The 24,301-nt window shown below is 34.0% G+C and overlaps 1 protein-coding gene across 1 annotated transcript; it reads right to left on the reverse strand.

Moving 5' to 3' along the window:
- Positions 1-17,567: 17,567 nt before the first annotated feature.
- LOC109858670 lies at positions 17,568-19,762 on the reverse strand. The gene is made up of 9 exons (XM_020436164.1): positions 19,616-19,762; positions 19,358-19,477; positions 19,147-19,264; positions 18,735-18,993; positions 18,552-18,671; positions 18,232-18,322; positions 17,987-18,132; positions 17,699-17,831; positions 17,568-17,630 (listed from the first exon to the last, which is right to left on the reverse strand). Exons 1-9 carry the CDS (start codon positions 19,760-19,762, stop codon positions 17,577-17,579), a joined length of 1,188 nt encoding a protein of 395 aa, XP_020291753.1. The 3' UTR covers positions 17,568-17,576.
- Between the last annotated feature and the right edge of the window lie 4,539 nt (positions 19,763-24,301).

Below are 24,301 nucleotides of genomic sequence, written 5' to 3' on the forward strand. Positions count from 1 at the left end.
AGTTTATATTTTATACTAGTTCACACATTACATTTCACAAACTACACTACCTATATTAAGTATGTTTACCAAGCTTTTCGAATCGATGGTTTACTACAACTTACTTAAGTGTCTAATTTTTTTTATAAACGTGGTAAGTAGTAGGCACGCGCGAGTACGTATGTAGACAAAAATACATAAACAAATATGTAGTTCTTACACATTCTTTGACGATAATTGACGTTGAGTGTTGCAAACCTCGTAGAAATTCAGAATAATAGACTTATTGTGTGCAGCTATACATCACGACGACATAAGACAGCGAGGCATTTACGAGCTAAAAAGTGAGGATCGTGATTTCATATTAGCTTTATATACGTCGTTTTTTTTTGTGTAAATCTTACCGTAGCAAAACTTTCTATCTTTGCTACAAGTAGATAGCCGATCGTAAGACAAAATTCTTTGCCAGCTTTTTGCAGTAAAAACAATACAAGTTTCTGCGACGATACGGGCATCACGTACCACAACGAATCGTATCTTAAAAGTGAACAAATATTATATTACATAAATCATAAATTATTACTATGCAACCATTCCGTAATGACCAAAATCGTCAAAAATGTTTTTTATTGGTTAAGATACAAACAAGTGTAAAATAGAACGAGTGCTTTTAAAACTAAATAATTTACATCTTTATGATAAATATCAACGTTAAAAAAAAATAAGTACTTACGTTACATTAAACACTTCGTCATTGTAATCGGTAATCTTCTGTCCGAGAAGCACTGCCACAAACATATAAATTAAATGTCCTACTGCGGCGAGAAAATACAATGCTGCATTTTGAAGGATTTTGGATATCGTTACCGCTTCAATGATCTGATATGTACATATAGTAAATTGCAAATTATTACCGTACGTTACTTTTAATTGCTACACACATATAAGTATATATTTTATTTTTAAAGTTCTTTACTCACGCCATACAAATTAATACTCAACGATAGCACTCCAAGGATAGCTATACCGCAGTACGGAGCATTAAATGACGATACTATAATGTTGGAAAACCTTTGACATAGTCGTAAAAATATTCAGTAAATAAGAACCACATAGCTAGTAAATATAACACAGTACATGATAAATGTTGAACAAATTACAAAGAAAAAATAAAATAAAAACTTTAAACAATTGACGATAAAAATACATATAAGTACATATGTAAAAAATGTTACATTGTATACTTTTCAATGTAAAAAATCCATCATACTAATTATAAAAAAACACAATATTACAGTACTAACTCTAAAGCCCGACGGTGTGCAATTACCGCATACATTATTTTCTTGCAAATTACGCGTTCTTTTTCAGAATTTGGTATATGCTGCAACACACTGCCATCTGCGAAGTACCGTATACGATGTCTGCAAACCATTTTGACTTTTCTTCATGATCATAATTGTTATTCAATTAACACTTACTTGGTGATTTTGAACATGCCGAAAGAGTGAAAAAGAAATACTACTAGTTGCATCGATGTGGAAAATATCACTGCTGCGCACATTACAATGAACGCGATCTCGTGCAACAAGATGGTATAAAAATATTTGTTATTTAAAACGACATACTCCACTCTCAGAACAAATTCGCGTTGACGAGGTTCATCAAGTGGCACAAGAACGTCAAGAACAATCGGAAGAAATTGCACAAAAACTATACAGGCAACGACAAAACAAGTGAACGCTATACGAAACATAAAAAAAAAACATCAGATGTCATAAAGTTTGATGCGCAAGACAATTATTATACATCATTATTATTCGTCATTCTTTTTTATCCTACAGAGAGAGTACCGAGTAAAACATTTGAATTCTTTATATGAACAATATTAAAATCTTTACTTACATAACGTAAGAGTAACAAAGAAATGAGCACTATGAGCATTCTTTTGTATAATATCGTGTTCTTTGTTGTCACGCATCAACATCCAGTCTTCTTCTATTCGATTGTGTATATTCAAAATCTGTTGACCACGTTTCTTATTTAATGCTTTACGTTAAATAAAACAAAATCTTAGCTTGTGCAACAAAAATGACGGTAACTCACTTCGTCGGATTTAAAAACGAAAACAAAGTACTGCATGACCATTACAAAAAACGGACAAGCAAATGCTGTAACCCTAATAAATAGCGTCATAGTATATTTCTCTGTTAGAAATACTGCAAACTGCAAACGTCAAAAAACAAAATCGATGAATCGAACGTTGTTACAATAATCGTTCTGTAATGTGCTTTATAAGACTTCCGTCAAAGTGTAAGTCTGTGTTGTCTCTAGTGTGATACAGATAAACCACGCTATTACCTGCATACAAATATGTGGCACAAGCACTAGTGTAATCACCACACGCTGCAAAAGTACTAGACGCGACTTATCATGATGCCAAATACCTAACGCTTTCAATAAGAATATATTGATGGATTTATAGTAATGTTCTTTGTTAGAATTCATACTGCGCAACGGACGAAATGCGACTGACCGATATAAAATATCACATAACTTACTTAAGACACATTTTTAATCCAACAATTTTTTTTTTTAAATTATCTGAGAATAGGGATGAGTACGCGAGAGAAGTGTGCGCAATTACTGATATATTTTTTATGCACTATTCGCGCGGTATGTATTGAAAAACGTCTAAGGAAAAGATCGTACTTGCGATATCCTTTTAATAGACGAGAATTATCTAAATTGATCGGTAAAAAAAGTTGTTATACCGCGCAATGATATTTTGCTCCTTATATCTTTTCTCGCAAGTTCTTCGTTTTCGGTTTGCACCTGCGCAGTTGCAATCGCAATTCGTCATTCACTGAGTGACGGCACAGTGTCTTCTCAGCTGTCGATCGCTACGGATCACGAACGCTAGAAATCACGAAAGGACGAATCTGCTTCTACGTGACAGTTTGAATCGACTAGTTTATATTTTATACTAGTTCACACATTACATTTCACAAACTACACTACCTATATTAAGTATGTTTACCAAGCTTTTCGAATCGATGGTTTACTTCACACAACTTATTCAATTGTCTATTTTATAAATATGGTAAGCAATAGACACACGCGAGTACGTATGTAGACAAAAGTATATAGAAAAATATGTAGTTCTTACACATTCTTTGACAATAATTGACGGTAAGTGTTGCAACAGTCTTAGAAATTCAGATTAATATACTTAATGTGTGCAGCTATACATCACGGCGACGTAAGACAGCGAGGCATTTACGAGCTAAAAAGTGAGGATTGTGATTTCATATTGGCTTTATATACGTTTTTTTTGTGTAAATCTTACCGTAGCAAAAGCTTCTATCTTTGCTACAAGTAAATAGCCGATCGTAAGACAAAACTCTTTGCCAGTTTTTTGAAGTAAAAACAAAACAAGTTTCTGCGACGATATAGGCATCAAGTACCACAACGAATCGTATCTTAAAAGTGAACAAATATTATATAAATCATAAATTATTAATATGTAACCATTCTGTAATGACCGATATTGTCAAAGGTTTATTTTATTGGTTAAAATAAAAACTAGTGTAAAATAGAACGAGTCCTTTTGAGACTAAATAATTTTGCACCTTTATGATAAATATCAGCGTTAAAACAAAGTAAGTACTTACGTTAAATTATACACTTCGTCATTGCAATCCGTAATCTTCTGTCCAACAAACATTGCCACAAACATATACATTAAATGTCCTAGTACGGAGACAAGATACAATGCTGCATTTTGGGGAGTTTTGGATATCGTTATCGCTTCAATGATCTGACATATATGTAGAAAAGTGCAATTTGCTAACATACGTAACTTTTAATTGCTACATACATAAGTATATATTTTGTTTTTAAAGTTCTTTACTTACGCCATACAAATTAATACTCAACGATACCACTCCAAGGATAGCTATAACGCAGTACGGAGCATTAAATGTCGATGCTATAATGTTGGAAAACCTTTAAAATTGTCGTAAAAATATTTAGTATATAAGAGAACCACATAACTATCAAATATCTTGTATAAGACACTACATGATCGATGTTGAAGAAATTGCAAAATTACAATAGAATAAATAGTTTAACCAATTGACGATAAAAATACACATATATATGTGGTGGAAAGTTACATTGTATATTTTTCAATGTTAAAAACCCACCATACTAATTATAATACAATACAATGTTACAGTATACTAACTCTAGAGCTCGCCGGTGTGCAATTACCGCATACATTATTTCTTTGCAAATCGCGTGTTCTTTTTCAGAATTTGGTATATGCTGCAACACACTGTCATCTGCGAAGTATCGTATACGATGTCTGCAAACCATTCATTTTTTCTTCATGATCATAATTGCTATGTTTCGATTAAGACTCACTTTGTGATTTTGAACATGCCGAAAGAGTGAAAAAGGAATACTAGTATTTGCATCGATGTGGAAAACATCACCGCTGCGCACAACATAACAAACGCAATCTCGTGCAACAAAATGGTATAAAAGTATTTGTTATTTGAAACAAAATATTCCACTCTCAGAAGAAATTCGCGTTGACGAGGTTCATCCAGTGGCAGAATAACGTCAAGAACAATCGGAAGAAATTGCAAAAAAATTAAACTAGCACCGACAAAACAAACGAACGCTATACGAAACATAAAAAAAAAAACATCAGATTTTATAAAGTTCGATGCGCAAGAAATGATTATACATCATTATTATTCGTCATTCTTTTTTGTCCTACAGAGAGATTATCGAGTAAAACATTTGAATTCTTTATATGCACAATATTAAAATCTTTGCTTACATAACGTAAGAGTAACAAAAAAATGAGCACTATGAGCATTCTTTTGTATAATATCGTGTTCTATGTTGTCACGCATCAACATCCAGTCTTCTTCTAATCTATTGTGTATATTCAAAATCTGTCAAACATGTTTCTTATTTAATGCTTCACGTTTAATAAAACATATAATCTTAACTTGTTCTAACAAAAATGACGGTAACTCACTTCGTCGGATTTAAAAACAAAAACGAAGTACTTCATGACCATTATAGTAAACGGACAAGCAAGTGCTGTAACCCTAATAAACAGCGTCATAGTATATTTCTCTGTTAAAATTACTGCAAACTGCAAACGTCAAAAAACAAAATCGATGAATCGAACGTTGTTACAATAATCGTTCTGTAATGTGCTTTATAAGATTCTCGTCAAATTATAAGTTTGTGTTGTCTCTAGTGTGATTCAGATAAACCCCGCTGTTACCTGCATACAAATATGTGGTAAAAGCACTAGTATAATGACCACACGCTGCAAAAATACTAGTCGCGACTTATCATGATGCCAAATACCTAACGCTTTCAATAAAGTTATATGAATGGAATTGTAGTAATGTTCTTTGTTAGAATTCATACTGCGCAACGGACGAAATGCGACTGACCGATATAAAGTATCACATAACTTACTTAAGATACATTTTTAAACCTACATTTTGTTTTGGAATTATCTAAGACTGTGGATGAGTACGCGAGAGAAGTGTGCGCAATTACTGATATATTTTTTATGAACTATTCGCGCGGTATGTATTGAAAAACGTCTAAGGAAAAGATCGTACTTGCGATATCATTTTAATAGATGAGAGTTACGTAAATTGATCGGTAAAAAAAGTTGTTACACCGCGCAATGATAGTTTGCTCCTTATGTCTTTTCTCGCAAGTTCTTCGTTTTTGATTTGCACCTGCGCAGTTGCAACCGCAATTCTTCACTTACTGAGTGACGGTACAGTCTCTTCTCGGCTGTCGAGCGCTTCGGATCACGCGAGCTAGGAATCACGAAAGGACGAATCTGCTTCTAAATGTCAGTCGGCACGACTAGTTTTTATTTTATACTAGTTCTCATTACATTTCACAAACTATATTAAGTATGTGTAACGAGCTTTTCGAATCGAAGTTTCATTTCACACAACGTACTCAATTGTCTCAAGTTTCTTTTATAAATGTGGTAAGTAGTAAACACACGCGAGTAAGTATGTAGACAAAGGTACATAGAGAAAAATGAAGAAACTTAATGTGTGCAGCTATACATCACGACGTAAGACAGCGAAGCATTCACGAGCTAAAAAAAGAAACGTGATTTGTTTGTGGCCTTTATTGATGTTTATATAAATCTTACCGTAGCAAAATTTTCTATCTTTGCTACAAGTAAATAGCCAATAGTAAAGCAAAACTCTTTGCCAGTTTTGTGCAGTAAAAACAAGAGAAGTTTCTGCGACGATACGGGCATCAAGTACCACAACGAGTCATATCTTAAAATTAAAATAAGAATATAAAGACGTTCCATGTTACGCGATCTTATAAAAGGAGTAATTGAAATAGAAAAGCAAAAGTAATTCTACTATTAAAAAACGTCTTTATGGTAAAATCAGTGTCACAGCAAAGTAATCACTTACGTTGCATTAAATACTTTGTCATTGCAATCCGTGATTTTCTGTCCGTCAAACATCGCCGCAAACATATAAATTAGATGTCCTACTACGGAAAGTAAGTACAATATTGCATTTTGGATACCGTTACCGCTTCAACGATCTGACATATATCAGAAAGTGCATTTTAGTCATAGATATAAATTTTAATGAGACACACATCAATTTTATCTTTCTGTACCAAAACTTCTTACTTACGCCAAACAAATTGATGCTCAACGATACCACTCCAACAATAGCTATAAAGCAGTACGGCGCATTAAATGACGATACTACAATGTTGGAAAACCTTGACGATGGTCGTGAAAGTTGAGAAAAAAATAACATAGTAATTAAATAGTTTGAATAAGTGAGTGAGAAACATTGAAAAAGGAAAAAAGAAAAAAATGAATATTTGGTAATTATGCAGTTTAGCGCCTTTTCTAAAGTTTGGCTATTGTAACTCGGTTTTTTTTTTAAACGCTTTTTTTGGTCAGTGTAATGAAGAATCAGTCGACGGAGCTCGAAAAAATTATGTGTACTTCCCTCTTTAAAAAAAAAAAAAATGTGAAACTCGGAAAATCTTAAGTATATGTAACAAGTCTCCTGATCTCGATGAGTTTTTAATATGTTGTAGAAGACAAGATTTTGAAAAACTTTTTCCTTTACATATAACCACTGTTTGGGCTTAGTTTCTAAGAAGGACGCCAAAAACTTTTGCTAATTTTGCACTGAATCTTATCTGTTCGCGTTCCGTGGCAATGTATACAAGAGCGTCGTCTCGCCGTTTGTTTACTGTTTTTTATCCGCGGCGACTACGCAGCTTATATATAACGCGATATGTACAATTGATTTGCATTTTTTTTTTTTTTTTTTTTTTTTTACTTCAAGTTGTAAGCGTGTAAGCAAGGGAAGGCTGCGCCCCTCCGCAGGTGGTCGCCCCTCTCCCCTGCTCCCTCCCTCGGAGAAAAATAGAAAACGACTTCTGATTAAGTGTCGCTAAAAAATTACGTACATACTATCGACATAAAACGACATGTACTATTTCCTATTTTTCCCCGCTCCCCTCTCGGGAAAAAATTGCGGGGGGACGCAGCCCCCCTGCCTACACGCTTACAACACGAAAAAAAATGTACAGGTTGACAAAGAAAAAAAACAGCATAATTCACGTTCTTTTGTAAAACAAAAGAGAAGTACATAATTTTTTCGAGCTCTCCTGACTGATTCCTCATTACACTGACCAAACAAAGCGTTTAAAAAAAAACCGAGTTAAAATAGCCAAAATTGAGAAAAAGCGCTAAACTGCATAATTACCGAATATTTTAACCTATCACATAAAAATACAATAAAATACAAATACATCCGATGAAAAATTATATTGTATTACTTTCAAATTAAAAAGAAAAAAAAACAATTATACAAATTAAGGAACTACGCAATATTACAATACCTACTAATAATGTCTGAAGGAACTACGCAATATTACAGTACCTACTAATAATGTCTGTTACACAGACATTATTTTGCGAGAGGGAATGCAGAAAGAAGAGTTTAGGTTAGGGTTAGGTTAGGTTTTTAGGGGGAGTGCAGGGGGAGCACAGCCCCCCCTGCCTACACGCTTGAAACACGAACGAAATGTACGTGGAACCGAAAAATAAGAATTCATTCATGAAACATTTTCCTCTCATAACTTCTAAACAAACAACAACCGCGGTCTAAAAGCTTCATATTATTACTCAGGACAATGACCTTGACAACATATGTGTTGCAGAATACATATTAATATATAGGATGTCCAAAAATTACATATTGTTCAGTAGACTTATTTCCTCTGTAACTTCTAAACAAACAACGAGCGCGGCCTAAAACCTTTATAGTATTACTCGGGACAATGACCTTGACAACATATGTAAAAATTATTGAAATCGGAGGTGGCTCCCCTATTGTAAATAATTACCCACAATTCTTACGCGCTTACACGCGATATTTTTCTAATAGACGAAAATTACCTTAATCGCTCGTTAAAAAATTGGTACGTCTCAATGCGCGACGATATTGTTCTTTATATTGTTGTGCACAAGTCCTTCGATTCCGACGCACTTGCGCAGTTGCAACCGGAATTTGTCATTAACCAAGATACGGAACAGTCATTTCACGGCCGTCGTGCGCTACGGTAGGGAATCACGAAAAGACGAATCTACTTCTTAAGAAGATTTAAGAGAATAGTTCCAACGAAGTAGTTTATATTTGACGTTCACATTACAACACTAGACGAACTTTGTCAAATACGTTAAACAAGCTATTTGAAACAATTAGTTTATTTTACATGACTCACGGAATTGTCTTGTTTATTTTGGAAACATGGAAAATAGTGGATACACGTGAGTTTGTAAATATACGTATAGAATATACAGGTGTAATACTTCTTACATATTATTCGACATTAATAGACGCAGAGTGTTGCGAGTGTCATTCTAAAATTTGTTTTGATGTCCTTAACGAGCGCAGCTGTACATCACGGCAACGTAAGACAGCGAAATATTCACAAACTAAAAAAGACGCACGCGTGATATCACACATTGTTTTCGTAATATTTTAGAATATTTTTATAGTATATCTTACCGCAGCGAAATTTTCAATCTTTGCCACGAATAGAAAACCGATCGTTATGGTAAATTCTTTGCCAGCTTTTTGCAGTAAAAACAAGAGAAGTTTTTGCGATGATGTAGGCATTAAGTACCACGACATGCTGTACCTTAAAATTGAAGTAATAATGGAAAAACTATTCCGTTAGATGATCTCGTGAAAAAAGTGGTAAAATAGAAAACAAAGAATGCTCTTGAGACGAAATAGATTCCTACACTTATGAGAACAAAACGAAAAGTCAAAACAAATTAAATACGTACGTTCTATTGAACACTTCGTTATTGCAATCGGTGATCCTCTGTCCGACTAGCATTGCCGCAAACAGGTAAACTAATTGTCCTGTTACGGAAAGAATATATAATACCGCGTTCTGCGGAATTTTTGAAATTGTCACCGCTTCAACAATCTGACATATATTAGTACGTGTTATTTAATAAAAAACAAAATTCTATATTGATGTACATCTTTTGTAGTATATCTTTTGTTGTAAAATTTCCTTACTTACTCCAAACAAATTAATGCTTAACGATAGCATCCCAAGACTTGCTATAACGCAGTACGGAGCATTAATTGACGATGTTACAATGTTGGAAAACCTTTAGCATTGTCATAAAAATGGTAATAAAAAAACAATTTTATAGTACGTAATACAAGAGAGAGATATTTTCGTAAAAATTGCAGAACAATTACGATACAAAACTTAACTGATTATACAAATTTAAACGAAAATTGTGATAAAAGACATAATGTCGTACTTCTGTATATAAAAATAAAGATAATAGTATACAAGATACGAAAACCCGCAACAATGCATTGAATACTAACTCTAAAGCTCGACGGTGTGCTTTTACCGCACATATGATCTCATCAGAAATCGCGCGTTCGTCTCCTATCTTTGATTTCCGTTGCAACATGCTGTCCTCAATAAAGTACCGCATACGATGTCTGTAAATCATTTCACCTTTTAATAGTAATCGTAGTCGCTACGACTCAATTGTCAGTCACCTGGCAATTTTAAACATGCCGAAAGAGTGAGAAAACAGTACTACTAGTTGCATCGACGTGGAAAACGTCACCGCCGCGCACAACACCAGAAACACGATCTCGTGGATCAGTATGGTATAAAAGTATTTGTTCTGAGATGCTAAAAAGTCCATCGCAATAATGCTGATGTGACGAGGTTCGTCCAGTGGTAGAATAACGTCGAGAATGATCGGAAGAAATTGCAAACCACTTATACTGACAACGACAAAACAAGTGAACGCTATACGAGACATAGAAAAGGCACAAAGATTTCATAAAGTTCGATGCGCGAGACATGATTATATCGTTATTATTTGTAAGTGTTTCACAGAATATCAAGAGTGTGAGATTTTAATTCTTTACATGCACAACGTTAGTGGTACTCCTTACAAAACGTAAGACTAAGATAAAAATGAACGCTGTGAGCGTTCTCTTGTATAATAACTTGTTCTATGTTGTCACGCATTAACATCCAGTCCTCTTCTATTCGATTATGTATATTCAACATCTGTCATCAAAACACATTTATTATTTAATATTCAAACGTGTAATTGTTACTTGTGCGTGGAAAATGACGGCTACTCACAACGCCGGATTTAAAAACAAAAATAATGTACTTCATGACCATTAAGGCACACGGCCAAGCAACTGCTGTAGCTCTAATGAGGACCGTCGTGGTATAATTTTCTATAAAAAACACTGAGAACTGCGAACGTCAAAAAACGAATTCGATAATTCCAACAATATTGCAATAATCGTTCCAATGATGTGCCTTATAAGATACTCGAGTCAATTTGTAAGTGCAGTGTTTTTTTGTCGTGTTCTTGTAATACGGATGAATTTGTACTGTATTACCTGCATACAAACAAACGGCACAAGTATCAGTAAAATCATCACACGTTGCAGATGTACGAATCGCGATTTATCATGATGCCAGATGCCTAACGCCTTCAATAAGAATTTAGTAGTTTTATTGTAGTAATATTCTTGAATAAGTTTCATATTGAACAAACGAACTGCGACTGAGTGATAGAAAACACCGAGAAATACGTGACTTAATTGAATAGAATTTTTTCTTTTCAAAATTATCTGCAAAAATTGACTAGTGCTCGAAACAATTGTATCGAATTACTCTGATGTATTTTTAATACAATACTCCCGCGATACATACTGATAAAATTCTTACGATTGCGCAATATAGCGATATTTTTCTAATGGACGAAAATTATCTAAATTACTCGATAATGTGTAATGTAGTTACGTCTCGATGCGCGATGAATTGCTCTGTATATCTTTCCCACATGTTCTTCTGTTTTTGATGCACCTGCGCAGTTGCAACCGGAATTTGTTATTTATCAAGAGACGAACAGTCACTTCTCGGCTGTCGAGCGCTACGGATAGGAATCACGAAAGAACAAATCTGCTTCTAAGTGACAGTTCAAATCGACTAGGTTGTATTTTATACTAGTTCACATTACATTTCACAAACTATATTAAGTATGTTTAACGAGCTTTTCGAATCGATGTTTCGTTTCACACACTCAATTGTCTAGTTTCTTTTATAAATGTGGTAAGTAGTAAACACACGCGAGTACGTATGTAGAAGTACATATCTATATAAAAGTACATAAAGAAATATGTAGTTCTTACATATTCTTCGACAATAATTGAAGCTGAGTGTCGCAAAGGTCTTAGAAATTCATAATAATAAACTTAATGTGTGCAACTATACATCACGGCGACGTAGGACAACGAAGCATTCACGAGCTAAAAAGAAAGAAACGCGATTTGTTTGAGGTCTTTACAAGTTTTTTTATATAAATCTTACCGTAGCAAAATTTTCTATCTTTGCTACGAGTAGATAGCCAATAGTAAGGCCAAACTCTTTGCCAGTTTTTTGCAGTACAAACAAAACAAGTTTCTGCGACGATACGGGCATCAAGTACCACAACGAGTCGCATCTTAAAATTAAAATAAGAATATAAAGACGTTCCATGTTAAACAAACTTATAAAAGAAGTAATTGAAATAAAAAAGCAAAAGTGCTTCTGATATTAAAAAACGTCTTTATGATAAAATCAGTATCATAGCAAAATAATCACTTACGTTGCACTGAATACTTTGTCATTGGAATCGGTGATTTTCTGTCCGACCAACATCGCCGCAAACATATAAATTAGATGTCCTAATACGGAGACTAAGTACAATATTGCATTTTGAGGGATTTTGGATACCGTAACCGCTTCAACGATCTGACATATATCAAAAAATGTATTTTAGTCATAGATAAAAATTTATCTTGAGACACACATAAATTTTATCTTTCTTTACAAAAATGTCTTACTTACGCCATACAAATTGATGCTCAACGATAACACTCCAAGGATAGCTATAAAGCAGTACGGCGCATTAAATGACGATATTACAATGTTGGAAAACCTTGACGATCGTCGAGAAAATGTTGAGAAAAAAATAACATAGCAATTAAATACTTTAAATAACACAGTCAGCGAGTAGCATTGAAAAAAGTACAACAGAAAAAATGAATATTTTAAACTATCAGATAAAAATACAAATACATCCGATAAAAAATTATATTGCATTATTTTCCAATTAAAAAAAAAAAGACCAATTATATAAAATTAAAAGACTATTAAAGTGTACTAACTCTAGGGCTCGACGGTGTGCATTTACCGCGTACATTATCTTCTTGCAAATTGCGCGTTCTTTTTCGGAATTGGACACATGTTGCAACACACTGTCATCTGAAGTAAAGTATCTTATACGATGTCTGCAAATCATTCCAGCTTTTATTTACGATCACTTTCGTTACGATTCGATTAACACTCACCTGGTGATTTTGAACATGCCGCAGGAATGGCACAAGAGTATTAGCAGTTGCATTGACGTGGAAAATATCACCGTCGCGCATATCACAATAAACATAATCTCGTGTAATACTATAGTATAAAAGTAGTGATTCTTAGAAACAAAATATTCTACTGCAACAAGAAAATTGCATTGACGAGGTTCATCCAGTGGCAAGACAACGTCAAGAAAAATTGGAAGAAATTGCAAAACGACTGCAGTGGCAACGACAAAACAAGTAAACGCTGTACAGAAAACAAATACCACTTCATAAAGTTCGATGCTTAAAAATACTGATTATATACTTATTATTTATACTTTACAAATACAATAATGAGTGCAAGATTTCATATCTTATGCACAACATTAGTCCTTACAAAACCCGAGAGTAAGATAAAAATGAAAGTTGTGAGCGTTCTCTTGTATAATATCGTGTTCTATATTGTCACGTATTAACATCCAGTCCTCTTCTATTCGTTTATGTATATTCAACATCTGTCATTGAAACATGTATTTTACTGCTTGCTGTAACTAGAATATAGCTGATGAAGAGAAATGACAGCAACTCACGACGTCGGATTTGAAAATGAAAACGATGTACTTCATGACTATTACAGTAGACGGGCAAGCAATTGCTGTGACCTTAACGAAGAGTGTAATAGTAAATTTCTCTGTAATAAACACTGACAACTGCAAACGTCACAAAAACATGTTCGATAATTCCAACAATATTGCAATAATCGTTCAATGATGTGCTTTGTACGATTCTCGAAGTCAATCTGTAAGTTTATGTCGTTTTCATTGTAATATAGATAATCAATGTTACCTGCGCACACAAATATGGCACAAGTATCAGTAAAATCATCACACGCTGCAAAAGTACTAGTCGCGATTTATCACGATGCCAGATGCCTAAGATCTTCAATAAAAAATTAGTAATTGTATCATAGTACTGTTCTTCAATAAGATTCATATCGCACAACGAACAAACTGCGACTGAACGATGGAAAACATCGAGAAATATATTGTACTTTTACCGCAGTATTCGCTCTTTTTGTTCTTTCAAATTATCCAAAAATGCTGACTAATGTTCCAAACGATTGTAGCGAATTACCGATTTATTTTTAATGCAAAACTAGCGCGATGTATGTTAACAGAATTCTTACGGTCGCGCTTATACGCGATATTTTTCTAGTGTACGAAAATTACCGTAATTGCTCGGTAAAAGATTGGTGCGTTACAGTGCGCGACAATATTGTTCTTTATGTTTCGCACAACCCCTTTGATTCTGACGCACTTGCGCAGTTGCAACCGGAATTTGTCATTTACCAAGAGACGAACAGTCACTTCTCGGCTGTCGAGCGCTACGGATAGGAATCACGAAAGAACGAATCTGCTTCTAAGTGACAGTTCGAATCGACTAGATTGTATTATATACTAGTTCACATTACATTTCACAAACTATATTAAGTATGTTTAACGAGCTTTTCGAATCGATGTTTCATTTCACACAACTTACTCAATTGTCTAGTTTCTTTTATAAATGTGGTAAGTAGTAAACACACACGAGTACGTATGTAGACAAAAGTACATAGAGAAATATGTAGTTCTTTCTTTACATATTTTTTGACAAAAATTGAAGCTGAGTGTCGCAAAGGTCTTAGAAATTCATACTAATAAACTTAATGTGTACAGCTATACATCACGGCGACGTAGGACAGCGAGGCATTCAAGAGCTAAGAAAGAGAAACGTGATTTGTTTGAGACTTTTAACAGATTTTTTAAATATAAATCTTACCGTAGCAAAAGTTTCTATTTTTGCTACAAGTAGATAGCCAATAATAAGGCAAAACTCTTTGCCAGTTTTTTGCAGTAAAAACAAGAGAAGTTTCTGCGACGATACGGGCATCAAGTACCACAACGAGTCATATCTTAAAATTAAAATGAGAATATAAAGACGTTCCATGTTACACGATCGTATAAAAGGAGTAATTGAAATAGAAAAGCAAAAGTAATTCTACTATTAAAAAACGTCTTTATGGTAAAATCAGTGTCACAGCAAAGTAATCACTTACGTTGCACTGAATACTTTGTCATTGGAATCGGTGATTTTCTGTCCGACCAACATCGCCGCAAACATATAAATTAGATGTCCTACTACGGAAAGTAAGTACAATATTGCATTTTGAGGGATTTTGGATACCGTAACCGCTTCAACGATCTGACATATATCATAAAGTGCATTTTAGTCATAGATATAAATTTATATTGAGACACACATAAATTTTAACTTTTTTTACGAAAACGTCTTACTTACGCCAAACAAATTGATGCTCAACGACACTATTCCAACGATAGCTATAAAGCAGTACGGCGCATTAAATGACGATGCTACAATGTTGGAAAACCTTGACGATGGTCGTGAAAGTTGAGAAAAAAGTAACATAGCAATTAAATAGTTTAAATAAGACAGTGAGCGGAAAACATTGAGAAAAGTACAAAAGAAAAAAAATATATCCACCAAGTGGATAAAAATACAAATACATCCGTTGAAAACTTATATTGTATTACTTTCCAATTAAAAAAAAAAAAAAAAAAAACAATTATACAAAAATAATAGACTACGTAATATTACAGTACTAACTCTAGGGCTCGACGGTGTGCAATTACCGCGTACATTATCTTCTTGCAAATTGCGCGTTCTTTTTCGGAATTGGACACATGCTGAAACACACTGTCATCTGAAGTGATGTACCGTATACGATGTCTGCAAATCATTCCAGCTTTTATTTACGATTATTTTTGTTACGATTCAATTAACACTCACATGGTAATTTTGAACATGCCGGAGGAGTGGCACAAGAGTATTAGCAGTTGCATTGACGTGGAGTATACCACCGTTACGCATACCACAATAAACATGATCTCGTGTAATAATATAATATAAAAGTATTGATTCTTAGAAACAAAGTATTCTACTGCCACAAGAAAATTGCATTGACGAGGTTCATCTAGTGGCAAGACAACGTCAAGAAAAATCGGAAGAAATTGCAAAAAGACTAAAGTGGCAATAATAAAACAAGCAAACGCTGTACAGAAAACAAATACCATTTCATAAAGTTCAATGCGCAAAGAAACTGATTATATAGTTATTATTTGTGTTTTACAAATACAATATTGTGTGCAAGATTTCATATCTTATGCACAACATTAGCCCTTACAAAACGCGAGAGTAAGATAAAAATGAAAGTTGTGAGCGTTCTCTTGTATAATATCGTGTTCTATATTGTCACGCATTAACATCCAGTCCTCTTCTATTCGATTATGTATATTTAACATCTGTCATTGAAACATGTTTTTTATTTACTACTTGCTGCAACTAGAATATAGCTGATGGAGAGTAATAACGGCAACTCACGACGTCGGATTTGAAAATGAAAACGACGTACTTCATGACTAGTACAGTAGACGGGCAAGCAAGTGCTGTGACTTTAACGAAGAGTGTCATAGTACATTTCTCTGTAATAAACACTGCGTACTGAAAACGTCAAAAAACAAGTTCGATAATTCCAACAATATTGCAATAATCGTTGCATGATGTGCTTTATAAGGTTCTCGAAGCCAATGTGTAAGTTTATGTCGTTTCCATTGCAATATAGATAATCAATGTTACCTGCGCACACAAATATGGTATCAGTATCAGTAAAATCATCACACGCTGCATAAGTACTAGTCGCGATTTATCATGATGCCAGATGCCTAAGATCTTCAATGAAAAATTAGTAATTGTATTATAGTAGTGTTCTTCAATAAGATTCATATCGTACAACGAACGAACTGCGACTGAACGATAGAAAACATCGAGAAATACGTTGTAACTGTAGCGCAGTATTCGCACTTTTTTTTCTTTCAAATTATCCGAGAATGCTGACTAATGTTCCAAACGATTGTACCGCAATACTGATGTATTTTTAATGCAATACTAGCGCGATACATGTTGACAAAATTCTTACGATCGCGCTTACACGCAATATTTTTCTATTGAACGAAAATTATCTAAGTTACTCGGTAATGTGTAATGTAGTTACGTCTCGATGCGCGATAAATTGCTCTGTATATCTTTCGCACAAGTCCTGTGGTTTTTGCACCTGCGCAGTTGCAACCGGAATTTGTTATTTACCAAGAGACGGAACAGTTACTTCTCGGCCGTCGTGCGCTACGGTAGGGAATCACGAAAAGACGAATCTACTTCTTAGCAAGATTTATATATATATATATAAGAGACTATTTCAAACTAAGTAGTTTATATTTGACGTTCACAGTACAACACTTGACAAACTATGGTAACGTGAACGAGCTATTCGACAACAATTATTTTATTTTACATGACTCACGTATTGTCTCGTTCTTTTTGTAAACATGAAAAATAGTGGACACACGTGAGTATTTATGTAAATATACATACAGAAAGGGGTGTAATATTTCTTACATATTATTTGACATTAATAAATGCAGAGTGTTGCGAGTGTCATCTTAAAATTTGTTCTCGATGTTCTCAATGAGCGCAGCTGTACATCACCGCAACGTAAGACAGCGAAGCATTTATAAACTAAAAAGACGAACGAGTAATGTCATACATTTGTTTCGTATACACGTTATTTGTACATTACATCTTACCGCAGCGAAATTTTCAATCTTTGCCACAATTAGAAAACCGATTGTGATGCAAAATTCTTTGCCAGATTTTTGCAGTAGAAACACGAGAAGTTTTTGCGATGATACAGGCATCAAATACCACGATATGCTGTATCTTAAAATTGAAATTAAGAATATAAAAACTATTCCACGTTAGATGATCTTGTAGAAAAGATGGTAAAAAAAGGAGACAAAAAGAGCTTTTGATACTATAAATAGATTCTTATACTTATGACAACAACGAAAAGTCAAAATAAATTAAATACATACGTTCCATTGAACACTTCGTCATTGCAATCGGTGATCCTCTGTCCGACTAACATTGCCGCAAATAAATAAACCAGTTGTCCTGTCACGGTGATTAGAAAAAATACTGCATTCTGATTGATTTTGGATACCGTTATCGCTTCAACCAACTGGCATATGTTAAAAAGTGCAATTTACTAACAAAAATAGTTTTACATTGATACGCACATATAAGTATATTTGTTGTTGTAAAAAAGTTTTGTACTTACGCCAAACAAATTGATGCTCAACGATAGCATTCCGAGAATAGCTATAACGCAGTACGGAGCATTAATTGACGATATTACAATGTTGGAAAACCTTTAAGATCGTCATGAAAGTATTAAATAAAAAGTAAGGTATCAGTGCGCAATACGAGACATTTTCATAAAAAGTGCAGAAGAATTTAGGTAAAAATCTTAAGTAATCAGCTTTAGAAATATAGTCAATTAATGTGATAAAAAAACATAATATTGTACTTCTGTATGTAAAAACGAAGATAATAGTATATAATATACAAGAAGCCGCAACAATGCATTTGAATACTAACTCTAAAGCTCGACGGTGTGCTTTTACCGCATATTTTATCTTCGCGGAAATGACGCGTTCGTGTTCGAAATTTGATACATGCTGCGACATGCTGTCCTCAATCAAGTACCGTATACGATGTCTGTAAATCATTTCAATTTTTATTAGTGATCTTAATCGCTCAAACAACACAATTGTCAATCACCTGGCAATTTTAAACATGCCGAAAGAGTGAGAAAACAGTACTACTAGTTGCATCGATGTGGAAAACGTAACCGCCGCAAACACCACGGCAAACACGATCTCGTGCATCAATACGGTGTAAAAGTATTTGTTCTGAGATGCTAAAGATTCCATCGCAACAAGACTGAATTGACGAGGTTTGTCCAGTGGCAGAATAACGTCGAGAATAATCGGCAGAAATTGCAAAACAATTAAAGTGGCAAGGACAAAACAAGTGAACGCTATACGAGACATAGAAAAAACACAAAATGATTTCATAAAGTTCGATGCGCAAGAAATGATATTATATAGTTATTATTTGTAAGTGTTTCACAGAATATCAAGAGTGTGAGATTTCAATTCTTTACATGCACAACGTTAGTGGTATTCCTTACAAAACGTAAGACTAAGATAAAAATGAACGCTGTGAGCGTTCTCTTGTATAATATCGTGTTCCATATTGTCACGCATTAACATCCAGTCCTCTTCAATTCGTTTGTGTATATTCAACATCTGTCACATCAAAACACATTTATTTTATTTAATACCTGTTGTAAACTCGAACGTGTAATTGTTACTTGCGCGTGGAAAATGACGGCTACTCACAACGTCGGATTTAAAAACAAAAATAATGTACATCATGATCATTAAAATACACGGGCAAGCAACTGCTATGGCTCTAATGAGAACCGTTATGGTATAATTCTCTATAAAAAACACTGAGAACTGCAAACGTCAAAAAAAAAAAATTCGATAATTCAAACAGTATTGCAATAATCGTTCCATGATGTGCTTTATAAAGTTTCTCGAAGTCAGTTTGTAAATTTGTGTTGTTTTTGTAATACGAATAAATCCCGCTGTTACCTGCATGCAAGCAAATGGCACAAGTATCAATAAAACCATCACACGTTGCAAAAATACGAATCGCGATTTATCATGATGCCAAATGCCTAACGCCTTCAATAAGAATTTAGTGGTTGTATTGTAATAATGTTCTTGAGTAAGTTTCATATTGAACAACGAACAAACTGCGACTGAGTGACAGAATACATCGAGAATGACGTAACTTGAGTGAATATTCGCAATTCTTTCTTTTCAAAATTATCTTGCGAAAAATGACTAGCGCCCGAAACAGTTGTGCTGAATTACTGTTGTATTTTTAATGCAATACTCGAGCGATACATATTGATAAAATTCCAAAGGAAAACCGCGTGATCGCGATATTTGTTTGAAAATTACCTAAATTGCTGCAAAGTGTTATTGCGGTTCTAATCGCGATAACACATGCGGTTGTAATGTCGCTGTGTGTCTCATCGCAGAAGTTTTTCTTCGCGTCTGCGCATTATGCAACTGCGAATCGAGAGGTTTCGAATGACAGAACAGTTTCTTCTTAGCCGTCGAGCGATGCACTGACAGAGTGCAATAACAAACTGACGAGCCTGTTGCTTCCAGGTGAACAAAAATTTTTACGTAGCACATATTCGACGGTCTCATTTAGTTGTATCGTATATTTGACATGTTTCATGTAAACATTTTAAAGATAAGTAACACATTTTACAGATATATAGACATGTATAGCGTTCACAAGATTATTCATAAAAAAATGAGTCCTGAGTACAGAAATACTAAGATTATTGATTAAAACAGCTATACATCACAGTAACGTAGGATAGCGAAGCTGTTATCATCTAAAAGAAAACAGGTTTGAGGTTGAACACGTTGTAGCAAAATTAACCATTGTCAGATGTGGATAGAGAGAGTGTCTTACCTTGCCGAAGTTTTCTATCTTTCCCTCAACTACAAAGGTTTTGAAGTAATAATCTTTGGTGCCGTTTTGCAGCAAAAACAAAATGAGTTTTTGCGATGATACCGGCATCGAATACCACGACGTACTGTATCTTACAATTGCGTTAAAGATAAAGAAGTAGCGTTTATATAAAATTCTGATTAAAGTCTCAAATTAACACATAGAAAACGTACTTACATCACCGTAAAAAATTCGGTGTTGTGATCACTGAACTTCTGTGCCAAATGCAACGTCATGAACGAAAGTAGTAGATATCCTATTACAAAACCCAAACATATAATTGCGGAGATCTTATCTTTTGACACTGTTACCGCATCAATGATCTGCATTTATGAAAATTTATAATTGCATATCTATCCGAAGATACTAACAGTATGTGTTACTTATTTTTAGAAACGTTGTAATATTATCTCGATAATAATACTACAATATTCTAAAGTGACACATAGATACTTATTTATCAATATATCTATGTGTCTCGCGTAGCACGATAAAAGTTTTACTTACACCATACAAATTGATGCTAAGTGCGATTATTATCGTTGCATATGCAAAGATAAATTGTTCATTAAAAGCTGTCAATAGTGTCTTGAAAAACCTTTAAAATTAGAGAAATAATAACTGTGAATTTCTCTTGAAGCAATTAAAATATCACTTGGATACATTATCGGGATACAATACTTGGTGAAAATTTAATTCGGAACTTAGAACAATCTTAATACTGCTAAGTATAACATCGCGTTCTGTCTCTTATCGAAAAGAAAATCAATTAGTGGCAAAAGTGTAGATAGAAAAAATATACGATATATTTCGGCTTGCTCTTTAATTATAAAAAATGTAAAAAAAATGATGATATACTAACTTCAGAACTGCACGATGTACAATTACGGCATGCAATATCACTTTGCAAATGGAGCGTTTCTGATTAAGCTTTGGTACGTGGAAAACACTATTTCTAACAAAATATTGCATTCGGTATCTGCAAATTATTATATTTATATTTTTTAATTTGTAATAGGATTATTATAAATAACATTCATTTGTGTCAATCACCTGGCGACTTTTACCACGCCAATACAATGAGAAACGAACAGCAGATATTGCATTAGTATGGAATAACACACTATACCGCCCACAAAAATGGCCATGAATTCATGCAGCACTTTTTTGTAAAAGTGCTTATCTTGAGAAACAAATAAATATTCCACCGGAACAATAAGAGTGTGTTGAGATTCATTGAGTAGCAAATTAATGTCAAGAATAATCGGAAGCAATTGCAGACAGACGACAATAACAAAGCTCGTACTAACATACACTGTAAGACATAAAAAAATCTAACTGTGCATGTGAACTTCCACACACACATATACATGTAAATAATTATATTATTTTCTTAATCTATGAGGTTTTTATATTAGATCTGATCTAATATAATCAAAATTATGTTAATCAACCACTCTCCACAATACAAAGTAAAAACTTTGTCTTTCTCTCTCGATTGGCATTAATTTCAAGATACAACATACAAAAACACTTCTTACAAGAACAAAAAACAAAGTATATTCGATTGGCGAACGCGTTGTCCTGTAAAATATCGTATTCAGCTTTATCACGGAACATTTTCCGGTTTTTGTTGAACTGAACGTCCAAATCTAGCATCTATAATTCAAACATTTATCAAATTAACATTAACATTTAACTTATTACTGTTTCGTTTGAAAAAAAAAATTGAAATAATCTGTTCAGTTGTATGCCTTGTGAATAGATCAAATAATAACAATAACAACTCACAATAACAATAAAAAATACAACTCACAAGTGATATTTTGGACACATACAAAATGTATCCTACGAATATTAGGAAAAAAGAAGAAATAGTTGACGTAACTCTAAGAACAAGAGTCATGGAAAATTGTGCTGTAAGAAATATTAAAAACTGAAAACAAAAAAACAATACGTATACGAAATTAAATTTATAAGAATAGCAGAATATATTCGCTCTCGCAGTACGTTTTCAGAAAAGTAGCCAAGTCAAAAAATTCACGCCAACTGAGTTTCAAAATAATATTATTAAAAAAAAAGAAAAAATATAAATAAATAACTCCGTTTGTCTCAAAAGTGTATGAGTAAACGCGTGATTANCTGCATACAAAGATATGTCCCGAGTAGAATCAAAACCATCGCCCGTTGTATTAGTACAAGTCGCGATTTGTCATATGGCCATATACCTATTGACTTCAAGAAGACTTTGACGATCTCGTAGAAATGATCTTCGGTCAGATTCATGTTTCACTCACGGACAAATTGCAACTGAACGACGCAAAAATATTCGAGAGCCACCTCGGACAAAGCAAGCGTGGCAAAAATATGTTTGCAATTCTCTCAATTCTTCAAATTGTCTGAGAAACCTCAACGAGTGCGTGCAGAAAAAGTTTGAATAACCAATAATTGTTTCAATATATCCGAGCGATATGTAATACATCAAAATTATTCTAACGCAAAAACTGGAGATCGATGTTTGTTCGAGCAACAGATGAAAATTACCTAAATTGCTTTGAAGCGCCGTTGAGACNCATTGCGCGATAATATTACTCGATCGCTGTGTGTCTTCGCGCAATACGTATGTTTTTTTGCACCTGNGCAGTTGCAGTCACGCTCCAGACACGCTTGTTTCATACAATAGTTTCTTCTCGGCCGTCGAACGCTATACCAACAGAATGCAATAACGACCTGCTGCTTCAAACTGAATAAGACAATACGCAAAAGACTGCCATAACATTTAAGGACGTTCTCCGAATTATTGATTTTCTTTTCTTTAAATTTGCGGTAACATAGTTTATAATCTATTTATACGTAGCCTGTTTGGATAACAAATGTAGCAATGTTAAATTCTAAAATATGGAAGATTTACATTTCAATTTTTAACATGGATTTCCTATGCTGAGTCTTTGTGAAGTGGGGTTTTTTAAAATTACTGACGACAATTTTCTTAGGATTTTTATAAAANACAAGTATGTGGTAGTGAAGAGTGTCCTAATTAAAGTACGACTTTGAATAATATGGCAAGCAACCCTTTTTTTCAAACTGTAACTTTTTTTTGTTTTTTTGGGGGGGTTTTTTTTGTTTTGCTGGATTTATGTGCGCTGTGTACTGCAGCTATTTTTGAACTTCTGCGCAGAGGAAGCGGGTCTTAGCAGTGCTGAATAGCTCAACTTACCTTTGTTACAGCAGTACAAACTTACTCATGAGAAGAGATATTTTAGGTTACTAACCACTGTATTTAGGTTGCTAACCACTGTAGTCGGAGAACGTCCTTAAGTCTACTTATTGGAAATCGAGATTATTCACTTGTACATATTTTACACCTCATCGTATAAATACATTTAAAAACGTACGTGTCGTATAAATTTTCTTCCCGTGACAATTTTTTATCTCTGCGAGCGTTATCTCGCTCCGCCCGAAACATTTGTGTGACTGTGTGTGAAAAACGAACAGAGAAGAACGCTGTTCTGGCCACAGGTGAGAGAAAGACGCTACTTACGCACAAATCCGCGGCATGTTACACAAATGCAATTTTTTTTACCAGTGGTCTATATATTAATTTAATCGTCAATTGTTTACTTATGAGGAAGTTACAAAATCAAAGTTTACTTAGCAACCAATTTATAAAAATTGTATCCGAAGCACGTTCAACTTGCTAGAAAAGGACGCTGTTCATTATCAAAACTGTTTTCCTTATCTGT

Source organism: Pseudomyrmex gracilis, unplaced genomic scaffold (assembly GCF_002006095.1).
Source record: "Pseudomyrmex gracilis isolate BER0280 unplaced genomic scaffold, ASM200609v1 scaffold_218, whole genome shotgun sequence".
NCBI lineage: Eukaryota > Metazoa > Arthropoda > Insecta > Hymenoptera > Formicidae > Pseudomyrmex > Pseudomyrmex gracilis.

What these genes read in the sequence shown, in the direction of transcription:
- LOC109858670 (XM_020436164.1), bottom strand. Translation starts at nt 19,762, where the DNA reads ATGAAACTTACTCAAGAACATTATTACAATACAACCACTAAATTCTTA. An exon ending in TTGTTTTTAAATCCGACGTT is followed by an intron (nt 19,265 to 19,357) that starts GTGAGTAGCCGT and finishes TTGATGTGACAG; the next exon opens with ATGTTGAATATACACAAACG. An exon ending in TTATCTTAGTCTTACGTTTT is followed by an intron (nt 18,994 to 19,146) that starts GTAAGGAATACC and finishes TGTCTCGTATAG; the next exon opens with CGTTCACTTGTTTTGTCCTT.